This window comes from Microtus oregoni, unplaced genomic scaffold (assembly GCF_018167655.1).
Source record: "Microtus oregoni isolate MIOR12 unplaced genomic scaffold, Mior012 000042F_ref0000377, whole genome shotgun sequence".
In the NCBI taxonomy this organism is placed as follows: Eukaryota; Metazoa; Chordata; class Mammalia; order Rodentia; family Cricetidae; genus Microtus; species Microtus oregoni.
In genome coordinates, this window is record NW_024543209.1 from 21,678,733 (window position 1) to 21,701,617 (window position 22,885).

General features: G+C 43.1%; 1 protein-coding gene and 1 pseudogene across 4 annotated transcripts; one reads left to right on the forward strand and one right to left on the reverse strand.

Annotated features, from left to right (window-relative positions):
- The first annotated feature begins 13,405 nt into the window (after positions 1 to 13,405).
- Positions 13,406 to 21,350, forward strand: Hfe (homeostatic iron regulator). 4 transcript variants are annotated; one of them, XM_041632927.1, is made up of 6 exons: positions 13,406 to 13,896; positions 17,007 to 17,270; positions 17,470 to 17,769; positions 19,274 to 19,549; positions 19,675 to 19,785; positions 20,720 to 21,350. In XM_041632927.1, exons 1-6 carry the CDS (start codon positions 13,821 to 13,823, stop codon positions 20,755 to 20,757), a joined length of 1,065 nt encoding a protein of 354 aa, XP_041488861.1. In that variant the 5' UTR covers positions 13,406 to 13,820; the 3' UTR covers positions 20,758 to 21,350. The 4 variants fall into 4 exon arrangements, with proteins under 4 accessions (XP_041488861.1, XP_041488863.1, XP_041488864.1 ...); XM_041632929.1 differs by lacking the exon at positions 13,406 to 13,896 and adding an exon at positions 13,988 to 14,136; XM_041632930.1 differs by lacking the exon at positions 13,406 to 13,896 and adding an exon at positions 14,311 to 14,433.
- On the reverse strand, positions 18,744 to 18,863 carry LOC121434180 (annotated as a pseudogene).
- Positions 21,351 to 22,885: the final 1,535 nt, after the last annotated feature.

Genomic DNA, 22,885 nt, shown 5'->3' on the forward strand with positions numbered 1-22,885 from the left:
AGCAAAGCCTAGTCAGCAGAGCACCTGACATGATGAGACTGAATGGCCCATTGATATGACTGCCCCGGTTAAATGAGACAGCTTACCCCATTGTGGTTGTTTGAATAAGAATGTCCCCCAGTAGGAGCATATGTTTGAATGCTTAGTCACTAGGAAGTGACACTATCTCACTATTTGAAAGGACTAAAAGGATCAGGAGGTGGGGCAGTGTTGGAGGAAGTATGTCACTGGAGCTGGACTTTGAGATTTCAAAAGTCCATTCCAAGCCCAGAGTCTCTCTCTGAACCTGCTTCTGGATCAGGATGTACTCTGAGCTACTTCTCCAGCTTCTACATACCCGCCGCTATGCTCCCCACCACGATGATAATGGGGTAAACCTCTGAAACTGTAAGCCACCCTCCAGTTAAATGTTTTCTAAGAAAGCATGCCTTGGTCGTGGTGTCCCTTCCCAGCAATAGAACAGTAACTAAAACACCCCTGGTGAAAACTGAGGTTGACCTCCTAAGCTCACGTACTCATTTTATAGTGGGAATAATGACTTCTGAGGACTTGCTGAACCAGACTTGAGACAGTGATCAGCTGGACCACAATATGGCAAGGACTTGCTTCCTGTGTCAGTTTCTCCAGCAATTAAAATTAAAGTTCATGTCAATAACTCCCGTGACGGGGCTGAGATTTCTGCCACCTATCCCCATATGGCTGTAGTAGACAATGAATTCCTATTCTTCCACTTTCTTCACATTCTGTGAGCGGGAAGTACTGTGCCTACTTTGCCAGGACCTTCCAAAATGAAGCTGCTGCCTGACCTGGAGTCCCAGCCACATGTATACCTTGGAAGTGACATAAATAAAGACCAAGTGTGCATGATGAGTGTCCAGAACCCCACGATCCCTGCAGCACTTCAAAGAGCTCCAACCAGGCTTGAGGCGCTTCAGTCTCTCATGCAGGCTCATTATCAGGTTGCTGTTATTTGCATTTCTGCAAGGTCTCCTCCCTCCCTCATAGATCATGTAATAAATACAATAAATATAATAAACAGTAATGATAAACTAAAAGTCCTGAACTTTTTGCTATTTTTGGAATCTCTGCCACGTGTCAGGGCTGAAATAGTTGCACACTGAACCTGGACTCAGGTCAGGGCCAGATTTTCCAAAGAAAATGGGAGAATATAAAGGAAGAGGAGGAGAAGGAATTAGAGGGAATGGGGCCCCTTGAGTAAGTGGGTCAGAGGGAAAAGGTTGGGGTACAGAAACTATCCAGATGACAAATGATGTGTGTTTTCAGGGGAGCAAGAAGTGTATCTGAGGTCTGAGAGAAATCAGGAAGCCCCGTGTGAGAGGAAGTCCCTGAAAGTCCTCCCAAATTTATTTTCTATTATCAGTGAAAAGATGAGAAACATCTCATCTCTATACAGAGCCCTGTATTTTACAAATGTTCTGGGCTGTGACCTCAAAGGGGGTGAAAATTACAAAAGTCTTTGGAATAGGCTGCCAACATCTGTGAAGTCCAAAACATGTTGCAGAGTTGAAGAAGATGAAGATTTGCCACCGCTCCATGCGTTTGTCAGTGATGACTACACGGTGTCTTCAAAAGTACTAGTGATTTGGGAAGAAGCCTTGGGTGTAATTAAGCAATTTCCCCGGAAGTTTGGAATCACCAGGACAAATAAAGCATTCTAACCTTGCCTCTACCATCTTTTGGTCAGAGGAGCTCATATCCATTAGAACCAAACTAGGGCTTATAGATGCACAATCCAGAGGTAGATGGGACCTAATTCTGTCAAAGCAGGGATCATCTTGGTGGCAGGCATGGAGATTTTGGAGACTTTCTTTCTTTCCTTTTTTTTTTTTTTTGTTGTTGTCCTGTTTTGTTTTGTTTTTCTAAGGCAAGATTTCACAGAAGCTGTGGAGCAAATTCTGGAACTTGCCATTCTGTAGACCAGGCCAGCCTTGAACTCACAGACATCCACCTACCTCTGCCTCCCAAGTGCTGGAATTAAAAGCAGGGGCCACCATAATCCAACTGAAAGTTATTAGTATTATTTTTCATTAAAAAATTGTTTGCATTGGATTCCCTGAAACTAGAGTTAAGACAGTTGTTAGCTGGCATGAGGTTACTGGAAATTGAACCTAGGTCCCTTGAAAGAGTAGCCAGTGTTCTCTTAACTGTCAAAAAACCAAAGAGACACCAGGCTCCACCCTTGACTCTAAAACTATTGAGACAATGGATCTCATGGAATTGGCATCTCCTCAGAGTCTCATGCTGGAAGAAGGAAAAGGTTGAAGCCTGGTGCCAGCCACAGGAGGACCTTGTCTCCCAGAAAGAGATTTTATACAAGATGACAAGTTGTATAAACAGACTAGAGGCCAGGAGGGCAGGACCACACCCTGAAAAATAATGCCTAATTGTGGGTATGCCTTGCCCTCTTGTTTATTCCTAAATTTCATGTCAGTATGTCAGTACCCTAAGGACAGAGTGGAGTGGGGTGTCACTGCTTTTCTTTCTCCTTTTCCTCCTTCTCCTCCTCCTTCTCCTCCTCCTCCTCCTCCTCCTTCTCCTCTTCCTCCTCCCTCCTCCTTCTTATTCTTCCTCTTCTTTATCTTTGTCCTACTACTACTCGAATTTTTGTTTGCTTTTTGTTTTTTAGAGACAGGGTGTTTTTTGTATAGCCCTAGTTGTCCTGGAACTCGCTCTGTAGACCAGGTCTGCCTCTAGCTCCCAGAGATCCACCTGCCTCTGCCTCTGCCTCTTAAGTGCTGGGACTAAAGCGGTGTGCCACCTCTGGTTCACTACTTGTATTTTAATGACTCCAGTGGGGATGGGTGATGGCCTAGTTTATTAGGGCTTCAGGGCCCAGGCTCTGACCCTAATAACTCTGGTGACATTCTGACAAGATCACAAGAACCTGAAATAAGAACTTGAATGACATATAATTAAACACTAACCAATGGATTAGATTCATAGTTCAACTTGGAAAAGGCACCTATGTCCTGATCAGAAGTTCAATGTGTGAAAGTGAGTTACCTTTGTGCTTGCCATTGATGAGGTGGAGAATCCGAACCAGACACATTGCAGTTTCTTTTACGGATCACCTCACCTATGATAAGCTGCCCCAACTCTTCCAGGAACCTGGAACTGAATTTTCCTTTAGAGACTGGTGCATCTGTTCTTATTTATAGTTGTTTGATGCTTCTCTTCGCTCCTTTATGAGTATTCCCTGACCACCCTCTGGTCAGTCAGTCTGGTTCCAGAAAGGGTTAAGTTCCTGGTTTGAGGCAGCTTTCTTCTCATTGTGTGGCCACACAATGTCCTCAATTGCAATTTTGAAGCAGCAACATGCCTGGAAGTTGCTTGAGGTTATGGACTCTCAAAATGCTCCCTCAATGATGTACTGCCTCCGGCAAGGCTGTACCACCTCCCCATATGGGACCATCAAAGGAAAACCTAGTGTTCAAATACCAGAGCCTCTGGGGTAGGGGCAGTTCTCATTCAAACTACCACCACATGATCAGCTTGCAGAAGGTAGTTTTAGCTGAGCATAAAGAACGGGACACCTTAAGGGGACATTCCTATAACAATCTGCTCCAGAAAGCAGCTGCTCTATTTAGTGTTTCACGGTCACACTTCTCGGAGTATTGTAGTATTAGGGGCGGCGGCGGGGCTGCATCCCCAGCACCCTGGCCGCCTGCTCGGCTAGCTTATGCCCGAAATAACAACACACAAACTGTATTCATTTAATCACTGCTTGGCCCTTTTTTATCTAGCTTCTTCTAGGCTAGTTCTCACATATTAATTTAGCCCATTTCTAATCATCTGTGTATGGCACCCCAAGGTGCGCTTACCAGGAAGATTCTAGCCTATGTCCATCCTGGGTCGGAGCTTCATCCTGGGAGCGGGGCATGGCGTCTCTCTCAGGCGTCTGCTCCCTGAGAGGAGAGCTGTTGAGACTCTGAGCTCACTTCCTCTTCCTCCCAGCGTTCTGTTCTGTTTACTCCTCCCACCTATCCTCTAACCAATAAAATGGGCCAGGGCAGTTCCTTTATTAGCCAATGACCTTCCTCCATCAGAGTATGGTGTGTTATGGTGCAAAGACCTGTCATTCCTCCATTGTGTTTCTATGATGCTAGGCAAGGAAGGCCTGGACTAGAACCAGAGAAGGAGTAGCTTACTGGGGAGGGAACATGTCAATGTTGGGTGAACATGGCCATCTCCAAAGAAAACCAGGTAGTTACTGGTGAAGGCTATGTGGTTTCCTTACCTTCTCTGTGGGGGTAGGAATCAGGTGAGCTAAAGCTGGTTGACGAAGTGACTCTAGGGTCCCTCACTTATGCAGAGGGATAGAAGGAGGGTCCCAGAAACCATCATGCTAGTGAATGTGGAAATATACCAAAGTGTGTGCCTGATAAGCCCTAAACACTTTCAGTTCAGAGTCTTTATGCACCCCACAGAGCTGTTTGCATAGTTACTTTAGCAGACATCTTTGTCTTTGAAGTCAGTCAAATCAGTCAGGAGACATGGTATGTGACCTTGTTAATGACAAACTCTGAGTCACCAATAATGTATCAGTGTCGCATTGAGAAATCAAAGCACTTCCAATTGGTGTCATTTAACCAAGATCAAGCCCACATTGGAATTCTCTATGTCATGCTTCCTGTGGCTTTAGCCCTTCCTATGTATTTTATAAATCTGAATCTGTGCCTGCCTGAAGGCTGTCTTCTGAATCTCTCCCTGTGTGTGTCTTTTCTCTGAGCATTTTGCTGTCTCTTTTATTGAACAGCACAGAAAGCATCACATGGGGGAAGGAATGGGATACTTTATAGAAATCTTTATCAGAGTTGTACTAGCTCCATCCAACTAGTTCCAACTGAACTGGTAGCAAACTGAATGGCAAATATTGTTTATTAAGTAATATCTGTGTGTTTCATTCAAGATTTATGGTAGATATTCATTTATAAAACCATTTTGAGCTAGCCTATTTTCTGTTTCTAGCAAATGATTATTATAATACACATGCATAATGTAATAGGGCCCCAGACCTTAGCACAATTGACTCCATCATGAAAATGTCATCCAGGCTGCAAAACTCAACACATAGACAGTATGACCTGCTAAAACTAAAACAAGGACCTAATCCATCAAAGCCCGTAGTTCTGCAAAAGTCTCTAAATGCTCTAACCTTGTTTTTTTGACGTCTGTAGTTCTGCTTCTGGCTAACTGTTTTTTTTTTAACTGAAGTAAGTCAACCCAGGTCATGGTTGTTGGGCTTAAAAGCTCACCCTTCAAAAGGCTCAGCGCTGCACTGGGATCCCAAGCACCCAGTGTAGTCACCAGTCAGCTAAAGAAGACAACACATTACTCTTGGGTCAGCGCCATGGAAGAGTACATAATTTAACATTATGCATTAGCTTAGGCTGTAAAAGATGACTACGTGGAAAATCCAAGCAAGAAAGGTTGTTTGTTGCATTGTTCTCTTAAAGGCAGGTTAAACAGAGTGTATACCATAGGAAAGCAATCTTAGAGCAAATTATTAATTCTGGCTGTGGGATTCAGCAAAAGTTTCAGTCTCTTAGGCCATAAGAGATATTCTCATGTTATTGTATCACCATGATGGAAAAGAGGCAACACAGCTTCACTCTTCCTGCAGAGACAGCTTCTGGATTCCCAAGCCCGAAAACAGTTTCTAGGCTCGGAGCTCCAAATCGCCTTTAAGAAATGAAAGTTTACTGTAGCCATTGACTGTTCAGCAAGTGCATTATAAAATGTTCTTGATCTTCCAGACACACCCACCAATCCTGCCGGGAACACCATCAGTGGAAGAGCACACGCGTGTGCTCACACTACCAGCAGATTCCCTTTGACTCACTCCGCCACTCTTCTCTCGCCCTTCCAGGAAAGCTTTTAATTCATTCCATGGATATCTTTGGTCGAAAGGGTCCATAAAAGCACAATTGTTTTGATTGCCTGAATGTTCCATTTACTGAAGTCGTGTCTTATGGTCATTGAATATGTTGTTGTAGTGATGTATTCTTATGAAAATACCTCTTGTCTTCAGACAGAATGAACTCTTTCCAGACTTGCCTCCAAGTTAATAATCAGCCTTGAGGTTATTTAAGACTGTGTACTTAACCTGTTATCTTACTGTGTATTCAGTTTATTTTAGTTTAACCTGCCTTTAAGAGATCAAAGGAACAAACCTTACTGTACCTTGATTTCCAATGTAATCAACTATTGTAACCTAAGCCAAATACTTAGATTTAATCTTTTGTTATGCATTCCTTCCCAGAATAGTGCATGTGTGTTATCATTTACTGAAAAGTGCCAACAGTTTGAAAGCAGCCTTAATCCAAATATCTCATAATTGTTGGAAGCAACATATGAGTATAAGTTACTAACATCTGCGTGCTTTTGAGTGCTACTCTGAGTCATTGGCAATAAAATCACTTTTGGAAAACTCGGGTAAAGATCTCTGAAAAGAATCCCCTGTTTCTCTCAAATACCAGGTTTTCTGTCTGGTCCAGTAAATACAGAGGGAAGCACCTTGCTAGTCAAAGGCCCAGATACAATCAGGTACACACACACACACACACACACACACACACACGTATAACAGCTAGGCACCAGGGACAGATCAGATACACACAACTAACAACAGATAGGCCAATAACCACAGACTACAGGGAGACAAGTGGAGAATTCCAATTTGGGCTCGTTCTTGGTCAAACTAATTCAGTAGGAAATACGTTTTTTATTTCTTTTTTATTTTGTGTGTGTATTTATTTCTTAAGGCAACATCAACACATTTTGTTGTCCCCCACTGAGGTTTCTTTGATTCATTGACTGACTTGCATTGCTTCCAACTCCATATAATACAGAATTCCCTTCTCTCAGTAAAGTAAATTGATCTGCCTACACCTCCTGGTGAGCCTTATGGATTATATGCCAGAAACTGAGTGGAAGCCACATTCTGTACTCCCTACAATAGTGCATAAGGATCCTTGGGCCTTTATCCCTATCATGAAGGCATTACTCAACTTTCCAACTTGCCAATACAAAATGAAATATTGCTTTATATTTCCTTGGTTACCATGTGTTTGGGGCTCTCCAGTATATCCATTTATATTCATTTCTTTCATCAAGTTCTACTTTGAGTCTCTGTCTTACACGTCTTCTTCTACAGGAATTCCTTTTATGTTCTAGTTACTAAGTAATCCTTCTGTATGTTTTAATTTATTGTGTTCTGTCATTGTGTTAACGATAAAACTTTATTCATAGGAACTTTTACTGAACATAAATACTAATTTTGATGTTAGAAACTTCAACCCTGGCTGGTAAAGTCACTCAGTAGGTAAAGGTGCTTACTGGACAAGCCTGTCAATCGAGGTTTGTGGAATATCTCTTCACACTGTGTGAATATATATCATTATGATTGGTCTAATGAAGCTGACTGGCCAATAGCATTAACAGGATAAAGTTAGGTGGGAGACCAAACTGAGAATGCTGGGAGGAAGAAGGGCCAGATACAGAGGAAGTAGGATACATGCAAAAGGAGGCAGCAAGCAATGAGCCACATGACAAAGCATAAGTGAGAAATATTGGTTGATTTAAATGTAAGAGTTGGCTAGTAATAAGCCTGAGCTGTTGACTGAGCATTTGTGATTAATATTAAGACTCTGTGTGGTTACTTGTGAGCTTCTTGCAAGACAGAAATTTCTGCCTACAAATGGTATCAGATGTCCAGGGCCACATACATCCATATAAAGCCTGAGAAAGCTCCTAAAAAGGTTCTAAGTACACAGAAATCGAGCCAAACACAACTTCCTAGCCTCATGTGTCTCATGCTGGCTGCAGTAATAAGACAAGTCTCCTAACAGCTGCCTGTGGGAAGAGCCAATCACCAGTTGACTTGCACTACCTCCATGCACTAAGCTAAGCTGCACCTGAGGTGGCTGATGTAACAATTCAAGATTTATCTCATGCTATCAAAAAATAATACATATACGCATTAAAGACAGATCCAGACAGAAAAAAAATTCTAAACGGATCATAGAGTGTGTTTAAAATTTTTATAGGCTTAGGAGAGAGAAGAGAAAGGGTATATAAAAATAGTTTAAGATTAATAAAGTCCTTTAAAAGGGAGTAAAGTTATATAAAAGGAACCAGTCACATAAAGGTGGGAAACACACAGAGAGTCTGGATACTGTAAGTTGTTATGCTTTCTAAATTTTTTGGCTTCTATGAGACGCTGGATTAAAGCCGCTATCTTAAACCAACCTATATATTTAAAAAATAATCTTGACTTCAAAATGAAACTCAAAAGGTGTGTTACTTTGAGGAAGAGGTGATGCTTTTATTTCCACGGGTACTGAAAGGCTGTAGGTGCTGTGGGAACTCCTTCAGTCAAAAGCCTTTAAGTTACTGGCTCACTTTGAGCGTGGTCTCATATAACCCTATAAATGCAGATGAAAAATGTGCGGGCCTCTTGGCTGCTGGATTTGGTTTCAGTTCCTAGCACATGCAGATCGCTACCTTTTTTGTGAGTCTATCTCCAAATAAATAAACCTCTGTTATACTCCATTCTGGGCTAATGTGGAACTCTTTTGTACACCAACAGCTGTGGATTCATTCAAGGTTAAAGTGGATCAATTTTGATCAAGGAAGACACCCTGAAATCCTAGCTACAGACATAAAGATATAAACCTAGGAGGACTATAAGACATGGGATATATATTTTACCTGTTCAAACATAAAAAAAAAAATCATCTTTGGCTGAGTTGTGTACAAAGCATAGTATAGGCTTGTATTAACACAGGTATGTATGATTCTTTTAAAAGTTTATGTGTCTTCACAACAGGGTACCAGGCACCAATAAAAACAGATGGTTCGGTATCAAGAGAAACTCTCAGGCTACTGACTGAGATGATCCCATCACAGAGTACTATAACCAAGACTTAACTATTCTCCTAAGCTTTCTCAGGGTCCAAATATTATCAGAGCCTCCAAACAAAAGTAAGCAGTCTAAAGAACAATGGCCACATTTTCAAAATATTGGTTATAAATGTTTGTTACCATTTAAGGGGGCAGTGGTTAGAAGTTGTTATTGGTAATAGTCAAAAAAAAAAAAACTAAACAAAGGAGATTTGATCACAGGGTTCTCATTCTGAAAAGAAAAAGGGAGCATATAGATATGATAGAATAGAAGGGTAGATTATTGAATCTTCTTTTAAACAAAAAAAATCACTAGTCTTAAATATTTAACATTGTTATAAACTTTGGTATATTGATATAAATTTAAAGTTAATTTTGTTATACCGTATGTTTATTTCTACTTTTGTTTTGGGTATTGTGTTTATGCAACCCATTTAAAAATGTAATGTATAATTATGAAATACAAATTAATAGCCATCAATAATTGTCAAACTTATTATAGTCATATTAGGTATATTTTCAAGGCCATGCAAAGAATATGGCATTTAATATGTTTAATGACCTATGACTTTTCATAACAGCAAGACACATCTACTCCTGGCATCACCAATTTACTTCAGAGAAGATAATGGGTATTAAAGAAATTCCATAAGGAGTTTGCATTCCTTATAGCAAATGCTAGCCTTCTGGGTCAAAAACTGACCTTGCCTGGAGGCGGAGTTTTCCTATGCTGAGGCCTCTCCCACATAATTACTCACAGCCTTAATATTAATTACAAATGCTCAGCCAATAGCTCAGCTTATTACTAGCTAATCCTTATATTTAAACTAACCCATATTTCTTATCTTTGCTTTTCCATGCGGCTTGGTACCTTTTCTCAGTATAGCATGCCCATCTTGCTTCTCTCTGCATCTCTCAAGACTCCGCTGAATACATCCTTCCTCATCCCAACATTCTTAGTTTGGTCACCCCACCTATACTTCCTGCCTGGCTACCTGCCAATCAGTGTTTTATTAACCTGCTTCTAGTGACAAATCTTTAAAGTGATCAGCAGATTATTCCACAGCATTTGCCTCAGTTTCTGACAGTATACTGTCCAAACTGGATGCAAAAGAAAGTGACAGTCAACCTTTGCCAAGACAAGGTAGGAAACTCCTTCAAAATTCCCTGCTTCTCAGCAAAGTCTGTCAGATATACTATGCCTATAGACCAAAGATGGATACCCCAACATTACAGAAGAACTTAGGATGACTGTCCAGGCAGCCAGATGTCCCTTTTATTAGGTATGATTTCACCCTTTAAGGGTCTTTGATGGAGATGAAGACCGGACAATCATAGTTAAAAGTTTTCCTTAGTTCTGATAAAAGATAAGTTAAGTATAAAACTTTAGAGTCACAAAGATAAAATAGATAATGGAATATTTTCTCTAATTTTGCCAAATACCAATGAGCTTGAGGTTGTAACTGTAATTCTTAATTGATAACTGGTTTTCTTTTACATAATTTTCCTATGTTGAAGTTAAAACCTTCCTTTTTAATTAGACAAAAAGGAGGATATGTATAATATTTCTTTACCCTGTGTGAATATATGTCACTGTGGTTGGTTTAATAAAGAAGATGACTGGTTATTAGCTAAACAGGATAAGGTTAGGAGAGGGAGCCAAATTAAAAATGCTGGGAGGAAGAAGGGCAGAGCTGGGAGTCACAAGCCAGATGTAGAGGAAGCAGGATACGTGGAAATGAGATGACAGCCAAGAGCCATACGACAAAACAAAACTAGGAAGTAGGGGTTAATTTAGATGTAAGAGTTGGCTAGTAACAAGCCTGAGCAATTGACTGAACATCTATAATTAATATTAAGCCTCTGTGTGGTTACTTGGGAACTGCTTGCAGGTCAAGAACTTCTTGCCTACAGAGTTCGATCTCTGGGACCCACCTAGTGGAAGAAGAAAACTGACGCCTGCAAGTTGTCCTCTGATTGCCACAAGTTTGCCCAATTGCCCGCATACATAACTCACAGATAATAAATAAGTAAACACAGAAATACATATGTGTGTATGTATGTATATATATGTGTGTCTGTGTAATTTTAAAAACTTTTATTCATCTCTATTTTTACACTATGGGTTTTGACATCTCAGATTATGCAAGAGGTTGGTTTTTATAACTTTGTCTCACTTCCCTATAGGTATGTATTTGTGTGGCTGGCATTTAGAGCATTTAGAATATATATAGTGGTATATTATTTGTGTTTTAATAAATAAGCTTCTCTAAAGATCAGAACACACAAAAGCCACACTAGTCAGCCATAGAGACCAGGCAGTGGTGACACACACCTTTATTCTCAGCAACCACACTAGTCGCCATAGAAGTGATGGTGCACGCCTTTAATCCCAGCACTAGAGAAGAATGTAAGACAGGAGGAGACAGGGCTCCGTCTCAATCTGAGGATTCATAGAGGCAGGATAGAGATTTTTTTGTCTGAGGTAGAGATAAGAACCATTGACTGGCTGCTTTGCTTTTCTGATATTTAGGTTGAAACCCAATATCTGTCTCTGGATTTTTATTATTCATGCTTACATACATATGATTAGAGAGTCGGAATTTAGGTAGATGTGTATCTAGAAGGAAGATCATATTAATACTCTATGTGTGAGAAAGGGGAGGAGTATTAACAGGATGGTTATTTCTCATAGGATTTTACAGGTAACTGATAACGGTTATTTCCCCCATGGGCTATGTTTCCCCTAGAAGATATCTGTCTGCTGCTGATGTAACTTTGCCAGTACTTGTTCATTTCCTTGAGGTCCTAAGAATCAGTGGCAGATGAGAACAAGATGAAGGTATTATTAGGACTTACGAGCAAAATGCATGAGCATTAGAGCAGCTAGATAGATGTCCGTCACAGTATCACAAGGGATGCAAATCCTTACATTCACCAAAATTCAGACAAGCTAGAAAGCGACTTTACAAGACACAATGACACATTCCGAGTAGTCTCCCAAACTCATTTGTTATAAATAATATTGAGAAACACCCTTTGATGACCCAAGCAACAGATAACCCAGACCCCTTCCCTCAAAAAATGAGTACGTAGATTATGTGCAAGGACATTTCCCCAAAGATTTCCAAACTGGCAATAAGCAGGTGAGATTGTGTTTATGTTACTGGCTACCAGGGAGCAGAAAGCCTGAGTCGTGAGGTACCATTTCCTACACAGTGGGTAAGCTGGAGTTTTAAAGACGGACAACAGGATAACGTAGAGAAATCGGAGCTCTTGTTCTCTGCTGATGGGAAGGTGAAATGCTGTCTGCAGCTGCTGAAAACCAGCGAAGCACCTTGTTAAAAGGTTTATAATGGTTACTACACAACCTCTATTCATGGTGACTATGTAAGAGCAATGAGAAAACAAGGAAACATTAAAATATATTCCGATATTCATGACAACAGTATTCCCCAGAGTGGAAAATGGAAACATCTCACAAGTGCACAAGCTGAGGAATGAATAAAATGTAGAGTTATGAATCCTAATTAATATTGATTAATCCTAATTAAGAATGAGATGTGTCAGGACGAGCATGTATGATAACATTAGGCTAAGCCACAGAAGTCTCTCTCTGTCTTTCTGTCTCTGTCTCTTCACACACACACACACACACACACACACACACACACACACACACTAGCCACAGGAAGTATAGATTCTATTAGTAGGGCATGTGCATGTCAGAATCAAAGGAAAGAAGATGAGTGATTGTCCTGCTTGGGGGGTGGGGCAGGATGTATGTAGGAATTTGAGAGGTAATGGCTAAAACTGAGAGAAAATGTAAATATTCTACAATTGATTGGTAATGGCTGTTAACGTCATCAGATAAACCAAACCCCACTAACTTTTACATATTAGACACATGAGTCACATTACAATCAATGTGGTTTATTTTTTGGTAACAAAAAATAAGAAAAAGAAGAAGAAGAAGAAGAAAAAATAACCAAACCCTAGGTACCCCTTCTCTCAACCTTATCTCAACTATCCTCATTCAGTTAAGAGCCAAACCCTGGGTACCCATTCTCTCAACCTTATCTCAACTATCCTCATTCAGTTAAGAGCCAAACCCTAGGTACCCATTCTCTCAACCTTATCTCAACTATCCTCATTCAGTTAAGAGCCCTTCATTTTCCAATTTGATTTTTTTCTCGAATTACCAAAATTGGCATACTTAGAAAGGTACCACTTGTAAATTTGTTAGATAATTTAAGGCTATGAATAAATATGCATTCAATTTATTAACATGATTGAAATTCCTAAGCCAGAATTCAGATAGCGAGTGTGGAAATGTTGAATGTTTAGATCTCAAATTTGTGAGATAAGTTTTCTCAATTAACAACATTTGTGATGATTTAAGGGGCGGAGACTGGGGATTGATTTGGAGCCTGTTGGGTCACTGAGTGTTTCACAAACAAGCGCCCTCAGCTTCAGGATTCAGAGTGCAAGTTCTGGATACTCACTTTTCTCTTTAATTTTAGCTTTCTTTCTTTTTTCTCTCTTTTCTTCTTTTCTTTCTTTTTTTCTTTCTTTTTCTTTTCTTTTTTTTTTCTTTAAATTTCACTCTGTAGTCCAAGCTGGGCTGTCATTCACTATGTAATCCAGGGTGGATTCGAACTCATATCAATCCCTCTGCCTCAGCAATGCTGAGGTCAGAATGAATGCTGAGGTCACAGACTTGAACCACTGAGACTTAGGACTTGTTTCTTTCCACCAAAGGCCCCGGAAAGGGATTTCGCTTGCCAGGAAGTTTTATCTGACAGGTTCGGAGTCTCAGCAATGGCTTCGGGGTAACTTCTTGGATCCTCCACGTTTCCGAATCCTAGTGAAGACAGGTGGACCAGACTGGGGACATGGACCTATCAGCTAGGCTCTCTGTGCTGCCGCTGCTGCTGCTGTGGTCCATGGCCCCGCAGGCGCGGCAGCAGCGTAAGTGCGGGAGGGGAAAGTGGGGGGGGAGGGGTGTGGGACACAAAACCGAAACTGATTTTTCTTGTTGCACGGAGTTTGTCACTGCGGAGTGCCAACGCCTCCCTCTGCAGTCCCCCATCCAGCTCTCCACATGCAGACCCCCAGGGGACATCTGCCACACAGCTAGCTTTTCTAGCTACCCCAGGGCACATTTCTCCCCTGCTCTGGCCGGTTGGGGTGTCGCCAGTCAAAGCAAAGGTGAGGGGGTCACGTTGATAGAGCTGAGCCTGCGGTTTGTTTTAATTGTGAGTTGCGCTATCCGACCTCGCCTACTCACCCGGATCTGAAGTTTCTCACCAAGAACGACCACAGTTGTCCCTTTGGCATTTTATCTTCCGATCACGGAGAAAGATTCCTGTCTGCACTGTGAGCGCTGGAGGTGCTGGGTGGCACCCCCCTGTATTACTTTTTGGTGAGAGGAGGTGAAGGTCACTTGGAGTGGCAGGCATGGAGGACATTTCCTCTCGCTTGGAAATTGTTCTTTCATCTTGAAAGGTTGTTTTTTTTATTATTATTATTATTACAAATGGGTGTAATAGTGTAAACAAAGATTTGAGGGCAGAAGCCAGGGCTCTAGCAGCCCTTACGGTTGGTAGCAACTTCCCAATTAAGAAGCCCAGCGGTGACGGAACAGATCTATTTATTGTGGCCATGTTTGGTCCAGAATGAGTCCATCTTCAGGGTCCTGACACGACCATTTAGGTTTAAACAGAAAGCAAAACATTCCTTTTGATGGACAGCTCTGGATCCTACAACGGAGTCCATACATTGTTCATTGTTAGGACACTACACAACAATTTTTTTTTCTGCCTCGGTGTGCTGCCTTGACGTCATAAGATAATTAATTACCCTCATGTGGGGGTGGGGTGGGGGTGTGGAAGGGTTCCTGTCCTGAGGCTTTGATATTCCTGTAATACAAGGGAACTTAAGGTTTGGGACAATATGATCTTTGGGTTTTAAGACTTGGGTGCAGGTGAGATAGGCTAAGAAAAGAACTCAGTAGAAGTCTGAAGACAGGAAGGCAGCTGAGAGCTAGGCTTCCAAACCCTCTCACTCACCTGAGGGTGTGGGGGGGTGGTCAGGGTCCTTTGGCAGAGTCACTTTCTGGACACCTGCAGGACCAGAGCAGTGGTTCTCAGCCTTCCTAATGCTGCGATCCTTAAATACAGTTTCTCAGGTTGTAGTGACCCCCGACCACAAAATTATCACCATCATCATCATTATTGTTGGTTTGTTTTTCTTTTTCGAAACAGGCTTTCCCTGTGTAACTGTGCTAGCTGTCCTGGAACTCGCTCTTGTAGACCAGGTTGGAACTCACAGAGATGCTCCTGCCTCCACCTCCTGAGTGCTGGGATTAAAGGAGTGTGCCACCAACGCCCGGCCACAAAATTATTGTCATTGTTACTTCTTCACTATAATTTTGCTCCTGCTGTGAATCATAATGTAAATATCTGATATGGAGAATCTGCTATTAGATCCCCCTGAAAGGCTAGTTCGACCCCAAGGAGTCTTGACAGGCAGATTGAGAACCACTATGCTAGAGGCCCTTGTTCAGCTGGGCTTTGCTGATTTGCAAATTAACAAAAGATTAGCAGGCTTTTGTCCAAAGAATGCCAAAGTGCTACTTAATCCCCTTTAATAGCATTTGAGCCTGTGATCGTTTTTGACTAGTTATGTACTGGGAAGCAGCAGTTACTGCTAGTTCACTGACTCTCCGCTTGATCGTTTTTGACTAGTTATGTACTGGGAAGCAGCAGTTACTGCTAGTTCACTGACTCTCCGCTTGATCGTTTTTGACTAGTTATGTACTGGGAAGCAGCAGTTACTGCTAGTTCACTGACTCTCTGCTTGATCGTTTTTGACTAGTTATGTACTGTGAAGCAGCAGTTACTGCTAGTTCACTGACTCTCCGCTTGATCGTTTTTGACTAGTTATGTACTGGGAAGCAGCAGTTACTGCTAGTTCACTGACTCTCTGCTTGATCGTTTTTGACTAGTTATGTACTGGGAAGCAGCAGTTACTGCTAGTTCACTGACTCTCTGCTTGATCGTTTTTGACTAGTTATGTACTGGGAAGCAGCAGTTACTACTAGTTCACTGACTCTCCGCTTGATCGTTTTTGACTAGTTATGTACTGGGAAGCAGCAGTTACTGCTAGTTCACTGACTCTCGGCTTGATCGTTTTTGACTAGTTATGTACTGGGAAACAGCAGTTACTGCTAGTTCACTGACTCTCGGCTTGGGTCTTTCCTCAGACTGAAAAACAAACTAGTGAAACTCAAATCCGACCTTGCTTTATTTCCACACACCCCCTGCCGTGGGGGTGTCTCCCGCTGTAGTTCAGGATGGCCTGGAATTCACCTATGCACACCAGGATGGCCTCAAAGCTGAGACAATTCTTCTGCCTCAGCCTCCAGAATATTAGGGTTAAAAGAGCGAGTGAGCCCTCTACTCCAGGCCAACAAGCATTTGTGAAGCGCTGACCCCATGCCGGGTGCCATTCTAAGGTTCAACCTTGCTCAAGGCTGCTCTGGAACTGAGAGAAACGGGGGGGAAAGCCCCACAGGGAGAGCTCTGGAACTGAGAGAAACTGGGGAAAGCCCCACAGGGAGAGTTGCCGTCAACTCCTTTTCCTGGAACCCCTTCTGTTTGCTGTCCTGAGTTCTGTGTCAACACAGTCGCCAGCGTTTCTTGGCCAACATCTACACATGGAAATATTCAGACATGGAAGTAGAGAAAACTCACTACCTCCCGCTCGTTAGGGCTTTCATCTTTACAAATCGAGCAGCAACTCCTTAGCTTGGCCCCCCACAGCTGGAGAAACCCAAGGTCTTTCCAGAATCTGGGTTTCCAGGTAACCCCTCTACTCAAGTGGGGGACATCAAGATGGGCAGAGTAAGAGCTAAGGCCAGAGCAGCTAGGGTTGTGCTGGGAAGGGAACTGTATAACTCTACAAGGTGGCCTCTCTCTCAGCTTCTAGCAGGCGGGCGCTGACCCAGGGCTGTGGAACCTCCGCCTTCTGATCCTGCTTCCTGCCCATTCTGAAAGCCGGCTTGCTTACTTCCCCAGGGTCCCATTCTCTGTACTATTTCTTCATGGGTGCCTCTGAGCCAGACCTTGGGCTACCCTTGTTTGAGGCTCTGGGCTATGTGGACGACCAACTCTTCGTGTCCTACAATCATGAGAGTCGCCGTGCGGAGCCCCGGGTCCCATGGGTCTTGGATCAAACCTCAAGCCAGCTGTGGCTGCAGCTGAGTCAGAGCCTGAAAGGCTGGGATTACATGTTCATTGTGGACTTCTGGACTATCATGGACAACTATAACCACAGTAAGGGTACGTGAAGAGGGGAGTCACCCCCCATGGCAGTCAGACAGAGCACAGCCCTGTTTTGCTACCTTGGGGATACATCTTGAAGTAGACAACGGTGGGTGTGAGACCCTGGGGAAAGGCACAGAAGAGGGTGACAGTTGTCTGTCCCCGATCATTCTATACTTGGGGAGGGTGGAGACCAAACCCCCTTCTTTATTTTCAGTCACGAAGGTGGGAGTGGTGTCCGAGTCCCACATCCTGCAGGTCATCCTGGGCTGTGAGGTGCATGAAGACAATACTACCAGCAGCTTCTGGAAGTATGGGTACGATGGTCAAGACCACCTTGAATTCTGCCCCAAGACGTTGGAGTGGAGAGCAGCAGAACCAGGGGCCTGGGCCACCAAGGTGGAGTGGGAAGAGCACAATCTCGGGGCCAGGAAGAACAAGGACTACCTGGAAAAGGACTGTCCTGAGCAACTGAAGCGGTTCCTGGAGTTGGGGAGAGGGCTTCTGGGGCAGCGAGGTATGAAGACCCATACTCGGGCCCCAAGCTCTTGAGTGGGAGTAGAGGGGAATCCAAGGTACCAGGTCAAGGTGTCAGTCACTCTGGAGTTTTGAAAGTACTTTCTCCGTCTCATACTTTCTCAATCTTAAGATTTCCATATTTATTTCATTTATTTTTCTTTAGACAAGATCTCACTTTGAAACCCAGACTGACTAATTCAATATGTAACCCAGCCTGGGCTCAAACTCGAAGAAAACCCCTGCCTCAGCTTTTCATGCTCTAGGATTACAATCATAACCCACACCTGGCCTATGCCAGCCTGCCTTTTTGTCGGTGTCTTTGTTGTTTATCTGTTTGTTGTTGTTTTGGTTCTTTATTTTTTTTAAATGTTTATTTATTATGTATACAATATTGTGTCTGTGTGTGTGCAGGCCAGAAGAGGGCACCAGACCTCATTACAGATGGTTGTGAGCCACCATGTGGTTGCCGGGAATTGAACTCAGGACCTTTGGAAGAGCAGGCAATGCTCTTAACCACTGAGCCATCTCTCCAGCCCTGTTTTGGTTCTTTAGATAGTCTCTCACACTGTAGTCTAGACTGGCCTACATCTCACTATTTAGGCCAGACTAGCCATAGACGCAGCAATTTTCCTGCCTCATCTTCCCAAATCCTTGATTTAAAAGCGCAAACCACCATTTAGGATGGAGGTTTCGCTTCATACTGAGGTGTTAACACAACTATGAACCCAAACTTAGTTTCTTCATGCATGTGGCTTAAAAGGGAGCATCAGTACCCTTCCCGTGATGTAGCCACAAAGCCTGTGTATATTTATTATGTTTTTAAGAATACAGAAATATCAGTTATCAGATGAAAGTACCAAATATGGCAACCCATCTGAGCAGCAAAAAAACTTTTTTGTTTTTAATTGGTTGCTGGGAATTGAACTCAGGACCTTTGGAAGAGCAGGCAATGCAATGCCATCTCCCCCTTTAAGCCTACAGCACCTGGTATTCCCAGGTGGTCTCCCATCCAAGTACTAACCAGGCCTGACCCTGTTTAGCTTCCCGAGATCAGACAAGATCAGGCACCTTCAGGATGGTATGACGAAAGTTGTGAATAGCAACATCTTTCAGGAGTTAAAGATTATTCCTCAAATCTAGTCAGTCTCACTGATGGCTCCCTACTTACAAAGGTCCTTTCCTACAAGAATGCTTAGTAGGCTGAACCAGATGTACTGAGGGTACAAGCCTAATGTGTGTCACAGAAAGAGAAATGTCGCCTGCCTGGTCAGAGGGCTTGGGCAGCTGCCGGTGTTAACCGGGGAGCAGACAGAAGCAACTGTTCTCCGTGTGGCGCTTCATTCATTAGCATCAGTTTTTGAAGCCATTTCCAGGATACCAAGCACCTCCTCCAACTGGCTTTTCTGAGAAGGGTGTGCTCTTCCTACCTACAAGAGAAAGTGACATTTTCAATCCTCCTGCTGAGGGTAAAACAAGCCCCTCTCCTTCCTCTCTCCCTCAAGTGCCTCCTTTGGTGAAGGTGACTCATCACTGGACCTCTGCTGGGGCCTTTCTAAGGTGCCGGGCTCTGAACTTCTCCCCCCAGAATATCACGATGAGGTGGCTGAAGGACGACCAGCTGCTGGATGCCAAGGCCCTCACCCCTGAGGATGTGCTTCCTAATGGGGACGGCACCTATCAAAGCCAGGTGGCCTTGGCTGTGGCCCCTGGTGACGAGACAAGGTTCACCTGTCAAGTGGACCATCCAGGCTTCGACCAGCCCCTCACTGTCACCTGGGGTAAGGATGGGCATGTGGGGCAGAGTACACCTGTTGTAGAGATGATCCCCTTGGCTCTGAGCCACAGGTTTGCTCTAGGCTGGGAAGTGGCAGTCGTGGGCGTGAATTTGCTTTTGTCGTTTTAGAGCCCTTGCCATCTCGGGCCCTGATTATTGGAGTCGTCAGTGGGATCGCCATTGTTGTCCTCTTCCTTGTTGGGGCTTTGATCCTGATCTTAAGGAAAAGGAAGGCTTCGGGTGAGTAGGAGCACGGGGAAAGTGCCATGGTACTTCTTCCTCCAGGACACATACTTCTGTGGAAAATGAGACTTCTATAGGAAGCCAGCCCTCTCTCTACGTTCTTTGCTCAGAGAGTTCCAGAATGGCCCTGGGGATGTTTTGTGTTGTTTTGTTTTTCCCAGATTGGAAGCTCCTAACTCAGGAAAAACCTTCCAGGCACCTACTTACAGGTGTTATTGAAGGCAGAGTCAGAGGGTCGAGCTTGAGAAAGCCACTAGTGAGTCTCCAAACCCAAATCTACTGTGGAATGGAACTTATGACCAGTAGATGCAGCTAAAGAGGACCCCTGAGAATGAAATGATTTAGGATGTCACTCTGAGAAATGCCCAGATTACATCCAGAAAGGCCGTGGAAAACAGCTGTGGTAGTTTGTGACCCTAATCTCAGCAGAAGGGTTGTGAGACTCTTAGAACACACACACACACACACACACACACACACACACACACAGAACAGCAATGCTGAGTAAGAGAGGGTATTACTTGGCCTTGTCCCCGACTTTGTGCGTACCTCATTCACGGGCAATTCACATTGCCCACCCCCACTCCAGCTCTGAGTATCTGTAGCCTCAGAAAATGAGAGGGTGACAGAAGCCAGCCTACATAGTCCTGTGGAACACTACATTGAGATGCCTGAGGAGCTAGTGAAGTCACAAAAGCAGAAGGGAACAATGTCTGTGTTAGCGGAAGATGGTGAGGGGTGAGTGAGGTGACAAGGAAAGCGGTTAGACAGCTACTAAAACAGTGTCTACTAAAAATGGAGAGATAACCATTTCTGAAATCCAGTGGAGTCTCTGGATTCCACCGTCAGGGATGGAGGAGGTAGAAAGGGACAGGACAATATGACGCGTGGCCAGTAATTCCTCTCCCTGGGTCTCTTGTCTTCCCAAAAGAAACCATGGGCGACTATGTCTTAGCGGAGTGTGAGTGACCTTCAGCCTGCAGTCCCATGAAGGGAGGAAACTCAGCCGAAGACCTACAGGAAGCACACTTGCTCCATTCTAGAACACAGTTGGACCTGATACACAGAAACTGCCTGAGGAGCTCTGCTCTTAGCTTTCCCTGTTCACTTTCTGAAGATGATTCCCCCAGTCAAGTCTTTGAGTTCCTTAACAACGCTCCAGATGCAACCTCTCTCTCTAGAAGCGGCCTCGTGAATCTCCAGCAGCTTCTAGAGGCATCCTTCATTTTCTCCATCCATCTGGATTCCATATGTGTACTTCTTAAAAGGGCTCTCTAAATCTGAGGATACACAGTTCATTTTCACATCTGAAGAAGCTAGGAATTTTCATCCTGGGATGCACCCTCATACTTGCACCAGGATTTAGCACATGTATCCTAGAATCCAGATCAACTGTCCTTTGAGCCTCTCCACCTGTTACCTAGTGATCCCTCTGTCACCAAGCTCTGACTTCTCTGACGTTGCAGTCTTCTATGGGTCATCAATACAACTGTGAATGCTACACACTGTACAACCCAAGGAGGCACCCTCTGAGAAAATATAGATGTCTGTGTGCACAATGATTGCTGTGTGTTTGTGTTTACAAAGGTGTTGAACAGGTTTTCAGAGCTTCATTTCAGATGCATATGTGATACGATGCCGGTGAAGTACCTTCTCTCCGTGTCCTGATAAGAGACATCATGGGTGATTATAGTAATAAAATGTGACTTGCACTTGTGAAGAAGAGCTCGAAATTATCCTCTGATCACCTGCTAAACATAAACCACACTTGGAAGTCCTAATGTTTTTATGCAGTAGAAATTATTATCTGTGCCAACATCCCTTTTCTTTAGTTTTTCACTTTAGAAAGTGGAGAATACAGTGGCTCACAGCTCTCCAGCGAGACAGGCAGGCAGCTGTCAGAGTGCCTTCCTGGCTCTTTGATGCTCCCCGTGTACTGGAATGGTTGCATGAAGTGAGTGGAGAATGAAAACAACTCTTTTCTTCTCTCCTGCGGTTTCTTTTCCTTGAGGTTGACCCACATGATGAGAAATAGCTTCCATCATTCTCCAACCCTCAGCTACCATTTCAGTCTCCTCTGTGCTCTGGTCTCCGGCCTTAGTTCAGTTAAAACCTTAGCTAATCTGTCTGGTGTCCTTGAAGCTGATGCCTCTGGAATCAGAACCTTCAAGTGACTGCCCTAGCAGCCAATAATATGTCAATCTATCTGATCTTAAGGAAGTAAAATGGAAGCTGGCATGTGTCCTGGAGAATGCCAAGAGTTGCTGGGGTCCTGATGCTCATTCCTACTTATGCACATTAAAAACAACAACAACAACAACAAATGTGATCCAACTAGACAACTTAAAATTGCTAGATTGCAGAACAAAGGGTCATCTGTTCATTTTTCAAAGTCAAACCTTGGGTTTGTATAAGTACGCCTATCTGTCTTCACGTGTGTGCTCATATATGTGAACATGTGTGTGGGCACATGTCTGCATCCAGAAGTCATGTGTTCAGTGTCCCCCAATTCACACATTTGCCTTGCATGACTATGCTATAAATTCCATCTTAAAGACTAAGTGCCCCAGAACAACAGCTACAGTTTTTTTTTTTTTTAAATGAAGACTGAATTTGAGCAGGGACTTCAACTTGTTGTTGTGGTTTTGCTTGTTTGTTTTGTTTCTGCTTTTTTTAACCTTTGTCTTGTTTTTCTGTTTGTGAAAACTAAGTGGAAAAAAAACAGCAAAATTTGATAGATAAACTTAGAGCTATCATTTCCTCAATGCGTTACAAATTCTTCTAGCATCTGGTATATTGCCTCGGTATCATTCCCATCATAATGTGTGCAACTAATAAACTCATGATTTGGTAAATATGCCATTTTTTATATTGTACTGCACAGCTTTATTGATATTCTTGCCCATCTTATGGATGTAGTTAACTCATATGAGTTTAAGGATATTAATATCACTTCTAATTCTGCCCTTTTTGTTGTTGTTGTTGTTTGATTTGGCTTAATTTTTGTTTTAAGTTGGACACCACATAGTCCAGGATAGCATCAAACTCCCTCTGGTTAAACATTTATCAACCGTGGTAGGTTGGAGGAACGCTGACA

Bases quoted from the DNA above. Each gene is read 5' to 3' on its own strand.
- Hfe (XM_041632927.1), top strand. From the start codon at position 13,821: ATGGACCTATCAGCTAGGCTCTCTGTGCTGCCGCTGCTGCTGCTGTGG. The intron at 17,770-19,273 runs GTATGAAGACCC...CTCTCCCTCAAG, and splicing joins AGGGCTTCTGGGGCAGCGAG to TGCCTCCTTTGGTGAAGGTG. The intron at 19,550-19,674 runs GTAAGGATGGGC...TTGTCGTTTTAG, and splicing joins GCCCCTCACTGTCACCTGGG to AGCCCTTGCCATCTCGGGCC.